Source organism: Microcebus murinus, chromosome 9 (genome assembly GCF_040939455.1).
Source record: "Microcebus murinus isolate Inina chromosome 9, M.murinus_Inina_mat1.0, whole genome shotgun sequence".
Classification (NCBI taxonomy): Eukaryota; Metazoa; Chordata; class Mammalia; order Primates; family Cheirogaleidae; genus Microcebus; species Microcebus murinus.
Window position 1 is genome coordinate 103762083 of NC_134112.1, and position 7162 is coordinate 103769244.

The window sequence follows — 7162 nt, forward strand, 5'->3', positions numbered from 1 at the left end:
TGGAGTTGAGATGTGCTGCAGGTGTGAAACACACACTGAAGTGTGAAGAATTAGTGTGAATAAAAGGATGCGAGGCAGCGGGTATGATGTGCATGCCTGTAGTCCCAGCAACGTTAAATCTTGTTTTCGTGACAACATATGAAAGAACATCGATGTTCTCCAAAAGGACTCGTGTGTTTCCTGGCCTCAGGCCTAGCTGGGGCCCAGAGTCCAGAGGTGCGGGGATGCTGCAGAAGGCTGTGACGGGGCTGGGCAGGGCCTCTGGAAGGTTCTCCACCCACCTTCTGTCCATAGCCCTCCAAATGGAGGCCCTGCGGGGCCTTGAGGACCCTGTGGCCTTGGGGCCACATGTGGCCTCTGGATCCTTAAGTGTGGCCTTTTGACTGAGTCCAAATGTTACAGAACAATCCTAATAATAATAAATGAATTTGTTCTGTGAAGTTTGGACCCAATCTAGGGGCTGCACTTGGGGATCCGGAGGGCCATGTGAGGCCCCAAGGCCACGGGGTCCCCACCCCTGCAGGGGGAGGGCTCCCTGGGGGTGGCTCAGTCCTTAGTTTCCTGGGAGCCCTATCTGTGTGCTCAGAAACCATTCCACATGGTTATCCCATAGGTCTTTTCTAAGACACTTCTTATTTTGACATTATTTCAGGATTTTAGAAAAGTCACAAGAACCGTTCAAAGGGTTCCTGCCCATCCTCTGCTGCCACGCCAGCTCCCTCCTCCCTGTGTGTGCCCAGGGTGACCATCTGAGAGCAAGCAGCAGACATGACACTCCACCCCCAAATAGCTCACTGTTTCTTACAAGCAGGAACATTCTCACGTAGCCGCCATGGTCCTAGCCATCGGGACATCAGCACTGGCACAAACCCGTTATGTGATCGCAGACCTTGGGATTCCATAGATTGTCCGGTAAAGTCCTTCATAAGCAGAATGACGTCCCAGGTCATGTGTGGTCAGTTCCTGTGTCTCGTAAGTGTCCTTTGATCTGCAGAGTGTCTCAGTCTTCCATGACCTTGACACTTAACAGGCAAGGCTCCTTATCCTTAGCATGTTCCCGTGGAGGAGCCTGCCTGGGTCTCCTCGCAACGAGAGGCGGGTTTTCGCCTGCTCGGCTAGGAGAGCTCGGCAGGGCTGCCAGCGTGGGAGACCGAGGCCTCGTACCTTCCCTCCAGCCCCCAGCTGTGGTTCTCGCCATGTGGCGCCTCTGCGTCCTTTTCTAAGCAGCGGCGTCTGTGAGGAGTGGGGTGGCCCTTTGTCAGTGTCCCGACTCTCCTCACGTGTTCACCTGCCGGTGTGGGCATCCACTGACAGTTCTTGCCTGAGCCTGTTATTGGGATGATGGGCGAGTGGCGGTTTTCTAGCCTTGCTATTCTGCACTTCCTCACTGGCTTTCTGCTGTGTGGAAGATCCTTTCGTTTTCCGCCATGTGCAGGTGCATGTGCATGTCCACATGGCGTGGACACGTGGCTTTTCCCTGACTCCGTGGTCATGAGCATCTGCTGCGGTGTGTACCTTGCTGCTGAGGCTGGTGGGCGTGTCTCAAGCTGGCTCTCGTGTCCTTTTGACATCGCTTCTCCAGGAGCCCTGGCTCTTATAGTGGAGAGACGTCCCTAGAACTCCCATGTGTGCTGGGCACACACGGTGCCTGCCTTTGTCTGTAAGCCACATGCATGTTCACACCCACCTCTCTAGTTTCAGGTTAGCAAACGGGGTTCCCTCCCCTTTCCATGTTTGTACCCCGCTTCTCAGACAATGGGGGACCTGGCTCTACCTGCGTGCTACTTCTAATATACCTGCAGATTTGCTCGAGGGATTTGGGGATGCACGGGGCCGTTCCGAAGCCCCTGAGTGGAGTCCGGCACCCAGGGCCCGTGTGAGTCCATGGTGCTGCCACACTGCATGCAGAAGTCGTCTGGCTTTGTCCTCCCCCTCCTTCCTGTGTGGTTGTGTTCCTTATTTGGAATATAGATTTTTAACTTTGTTTCTATTTGTATTTCACTTTAGACTTTTATTCCCATTGTTGATTTTCTTTTCTTTTTTTTTTTTGAGTATGTAAAGGATTAAATATGTTGAGTAAATAGCAACTGATTTTCTCTCTATAAGCTAAAAATTTATTTTTATTACTAAACCAGGTAAGTTTGGCTTTATGAAAATTTCAATCCAAGGTGAATACATAACTATATTATTGGTGCAAATGTATATAAATTTTTTTTTAAACATGACTTTTTAAAAAGTGACTCCACTTCCCTGGAGCCAGTCATCTTAATGGCCTGTGCGTGAATCAGTTATAGTTAACTATGTTAAAAATAAACACCTCTTTGTGCATTCCCTGAACCCACTGACTTGGGGCCATCTGGGGATGGGTGGGGTGCAGAGTGTATCAGAGTCTCCAAGGTGAGTGCTCACCTTTGTAACTTGTGAGGACAGATTTAATGGTATAAATTTATGTTCAGAAAAAAAAAAATAAACGTTTTTGCTGTACAAACTAAAGAAAGCCAATGCTCTGAAAATTTTCCTGGGCTGCTGAGATTGAGTTAGAAAAAGAAAACAGAAACACGACCACCAGTCTCCACCCCCTCCCTGCAGGCTGGCTGCTCGGACGGGAGTGTCCGGCTGCACGGGCTCGGCTCGGAGCTCCCCCTGCTGCAGTGGGACAGCAGCACGGATGGCCACGCCGTCACCGGCCTGCAGTGGTCCCCCACGAGGCCTGCCATGTTCCTCGTCCAGGACGACATGTCCAACGTCTACGTGTGGGACCTCCTCGCCAGCGACCTGGGCCCGGTGGCCAGACAGCCCATCTACCCAGACAGGTGCGTGGCAGAGCTCGGCGAGGGCCGCCGGTGACTTCGGGTGGGGCGTCTCCGATAGTCTTTCTCCTTATTGAGTCTACACGTAAGGTTGCTACACTTTAAGATGTGGCTTTTTATATTTCAATTTAAGTAATGTGTTTATATATTTAAATTATATTACAAAATACTTAATTTTTTAGAGCAGTTTTAGGTTCACAGCAAAATTGAGTGGCAGGTACCAAGGTTTCTCACGTGCCCCATTGTCAACACCTGCCCCAGAGGGTGCGTTTGTCACAACTCATCGCCACCCAGAGCCCATGGTTACGTCAGGGGGTGCTCTTGGTGTTTTTATATTTAGCCCCAAATCATTTGTTGGGTGGGGGTTCACTGTATTTCCCCGCCATGATCACTCTGTGGATGCGGGACAACCGCCAGAGCGTCTTGGTCACGTCTACTAGCCGGTCTCACACGCTGCCCTCTCACCCCAGCCCGGCCCTGCCGTGCCCTCTCACCCCAGCCCGGCCCTGCCGTGGCGCTCTGGGCTCACGTGGATCCACACGTGAACTGCGGCCGTGCGCAGCCATTGGCTTCACTGTTCCACGGCACACGAGCGTTTTGAGTCTTCGTCATGAAGCCATCTCTCGTCACCCCGGTGCCTGTTCACCTGTGCTTTCTGGAGATTTTGCATTTCCTGTCAGTGCAGTCTCTGACTGTGTGGGCCTCTGACCTGGGGACGGGAGGGGCGTGGCTGCAGCCCCACAGCCCTTTGTGACGGTAGAGGAGGGAGGAGGGTGACCAAGAGCAGGTGCTGGTCGGCCAGAGTGCCAGGGCGTTCCGGGGAGATCTGAGAGGCTGCATTTGTTTGGTTTGAGTCCTGGGCAGACTCACATTGTTCCAGTTATTAAAAAATACACAAAAAACCCAGACTGTGATGCACATATACGCAGATAACGCCCCACAGTTCGCTATTCTCGAAAGTATGCAGTGCCCTCCCGAGTGAATTCCCACTAACCGAGTGCCGGCTGTGTGCCATCGCCGTGCCCCTGGGGCCTCTCGCTCCCTGGGGAGCAGGACAGATACTGACGGACCAGCAAGCAGGTGTGCACACACGTCTGGGGCGTGTGCTGTGAGGACGCAGGACAGGGCATCTGCCGTGTGGGCAGGATGGGTGGGGTGGGCCTGCTGAGGGTGTTTGGGCACAGGCCTGAGGTTGGGGTCTGGGGTGGGGGCGGTGGGCCTGCCTGGGGTGCTCCAGGGCAGCAGAGCAAGGATCCAGTCTGTCGGGTCCAAGCGCAGCTCCAGAGCAGGTGTTTGCCTGTCAGCTGGCCTGCTCCGTCCTGGCCCGGAGCCCAGCTGGACCGCCGGGCAACAGCGTCCGCCTCGGGGCCCAGGAAGGAGGCACCTAGACTGGCACGGAGCCCTCCTGCGCACTGCCCGTGGTGCAGAGGGCGCCGGGCCTTCAGCTGCAGGAAACATGGGGCAAGAAGAAACCGATGGTCTAGAAGGAAGGAGTTTGGGTTGGGTGCACTCAGGGCCTGCCACTTCCGGAGTGAAGTTAAAGTTCTCAGCGCCCCGCTCCGCGTGGTGGAGAAGTGGCTGGTGCTTGGGAGCCGGCAGTGCCCCCAGGCTGGGGGGGGCTCTCGTGGGGCGGCCGTGGCGGGAGAGGACTCCAGCTCCGTCTGCACCCTTCTGCTTGGATTCTGTCCAACTCACAAATCGGAAGGGTATTTTTAAAAATTGACCAGCGATGGTGCTAGCTGGAGCTTGCACATCTATTTTAGATGTTTTAAAGAACCGAGAGATGGTTTACCGATGAGCTGAGTGGCATTCACCCTACTCGGTTGCTGGCCCTGGCCAGGGGAGCCGCTGGGGTCTGTTGCCCGTTGGCTGTTCCTGAGCTTGTGTTGCACACTCGTCGGGACGGCGGGCTGAGGTGTGGGGCGATTGGTGGAAATCACGGTGACTGGCGGGTTTTCAGTCTGCTCCTTCAGGGCTTCGTGAAGTCCCCTCACCCCACCCCAGGTATCGCCTGGGTTCTCCTGATCAAGAGCCCGAGAGCCCGCGGCGAGAGTGAGCAGCCAGAGGGACGTCCCAGGCCTCGTCCCACTTGCTCAGTCGGGCCCTGAGGCTGCTTGGGCCTGGCTGTGGCCTTGACGTGGCACCTTGTGTGGTGGCTGCAGTGGCCCCATTGTGGGGTGCAGCCCCCATCTCAGGAGCCTGGGGGTCTTGGGTCTTGTGTCGTAGGGACAGGGTTTACAGGACATAGGTAGCAGTCAGGCCCTTGTGGGGCCACCACAGAGGGACTCCCTGTCCCTGCAGTGGCACCTGGCGCCGGCTACCCCGGGCCAGGACACTGTCAGACAGGACAGGAAGGGGTGGCGCTGGGTCGAACGTGTCCTCCCCACATGGCCATTGGACCTGACGGGGTCCAGGCAGCGGTGCTGGGAGGTCTCTGGGGTGATGGCTCAGCCACGTCTCTGCAGAGTGGGCGGACCAGTGGGCAGGAGGCCCAGGGGCACAGGAGGGTTTGGGGGAAGTGGAGCCCCTGAGGGCATGGGAGGGTGGAGGGGTGGGGAGCCCCTGAGGGCACGGGAGGGTGGAGGGGGCAGGGATGCCCAGGGACACGGGGTGGGTGTGGGGGAGGGGGAGGCCCCGAGGGCACATGTTCCTGCAGGCGGACTTCAGAGGTGGCTTCTGAGTCTGCCCACCGTGAAGGTGAGGTCAGAGATGGCCAGGTTGGAAGGTTGTGGTTGTCAGAGAAGTCGGGGACAGCCTCCCCTTGGGGACAGTGGTGGACACAGGATACTTGGGAGCAGGTGAGGGTGTGGGGACAGCCATCCCCTGTCCTGGGCTTGGTGGCTGGTGGAGTCGCTGTCCTTGTGGAGGCTTGTGAGTTGTTGTGAGATCTGGGGAGCAGTGGAGAGACCGCCAGGGACCCCCAGGCTGGGACCCCCATGCTGGGGACCCACTGCCAGGCTTGGGGTCTCTGGGGTGGGGCTGTCTGGACTGCTGGCTGTCCCCCTTCTCCCAGGGACTAGCCTGGAACCGTGCGGAGAGGACCCGGTCGGGAGCCTCGTCCAACAGCCAGTCTCAGCGTCAGACCTCTGAGATGCGGGAACATGTTTTCAAAACGTTTTCTGTAGAATTTCATACATTTACTTCTGGTCTAACGTTTAATATTGCCTATTGATGTTTTTAGAGTCTCTCTTCCATTTCATCCCTCCCTGGGCAGAGAGATCTCAGAGGCTCAGAAATAACGGCGCCCCGCGCATGCACTGCCGCTGACGCCCCTCTCCCCACAGGCTGGTGGCCATGGCGGTCGGGGGCGAGCCGGACAAGGCCAGCGGCAGCGTGCTGGCCCTGGTGCTGGCCCGGGACTCCGGCGCGGTCGACGTCCAGTTCCTGCTCAGGCAGTGGGCAGCCCCGGAGGCAGATGAGCGCGGCCAGCTGCGCCTGCTTTTGCAGGAAGCCCTGTGGAAAGAGGAAAGACGGCTCGAGTGACAGGTGCGGCTGGGAGCACAGTGTTCATGTGACGACCCGATCTGAGAGACATAATTTCACATCTGTGTGCGTGTATATTCATGTATGTAGAGTATGTATATTCTGTACATAATTTATTTTACAAGAATGTTACTTTGGAATTCCCAGTAAATAAATCACTATTTTTGAACAGAAACAAATGAACATTTTACTGGATGCTACACGTCAAAGAAACAGTTGTGTCCAGGATGCTCTTTGAGTATTTTAGTTATTTTTACAACATTTAAAATATTGCCACATTCATTACTAGACTCTTAACAGTCCACCATGAAGTTGTATTTCAATGGACTATTTTTTACTTATGCATAAAGTGATATATATATATATACACGTCTAAATTAAAAGGAATGACTCCACTGAAATGACCTCTGCCAACGGTGTTTTCTTAAAGCTTTTCTTGGGCATCTTCTTTTGGCCTCATTTGAATGTCTCTTATGGGGTCAAGTCAGACTCATCTGCATTATGCTTTAGTATTAAAAATTGTTTTTGTATAGGAACAATACAAGGAAATAAATTCTCCTGAAGTTTGCAACTCAAATATAACAGGAACAGAAGGCATCTTAGTCCATTTGTGCTGCTGGAACACAGTGACTTGGACTAGGTAACTTATATAGAACAGAAATGCCCTTCCCCTGCTCTAGCGGCCGGAAGTCCAAGATCAAGGCGCCAGCAGCCCTGCCGTCCCGCGCGGCTGCTCTCTGCTCCCGAGGCCTGTTGCCACACCCTCACGCAGAGATGCACGCCGGCGCGGGGCTCTTTCCTGACAGCGGCGATCCATCCGTGATGGCTCTGCCTCTCAGAGGTGCCATCACCTTGGGGGGACAAGACAG

At 54.9% G+C, this 7162-nt stretch overlaps 1 protein-coding gene across 2 annotated transcripts in view; it reads left to right on the top strand.

Moving 5' to 3' along the window:
• DYNC2I1 (dynein 2 intermediate chain 1) overlaps nucleotides 1-6897 on the top strand; it is a 68842-nt gene extending 61945 nt beyond the window's left edge. The window contains exons 24-25 of one of the 2 annotated variants that reach the window (XM_012786287.3): nucleotides 2590-2813; nucleotides 6095-6897. In XM_012786287.3, coding sequence (XP_012641741.1) covers nucleotides 2590-2813; nucleotides 6095-6293 — 423 coding nt within the window. In that variant the 3' untranslated portion in view covers nucleotides 6294-6897. The other variant, XM_076006761.1, reaches the window with a different exon arrangement.
• The last annotated feature ends 265 nt before the right edge of the window (nucleotides 6898-7162 follow it).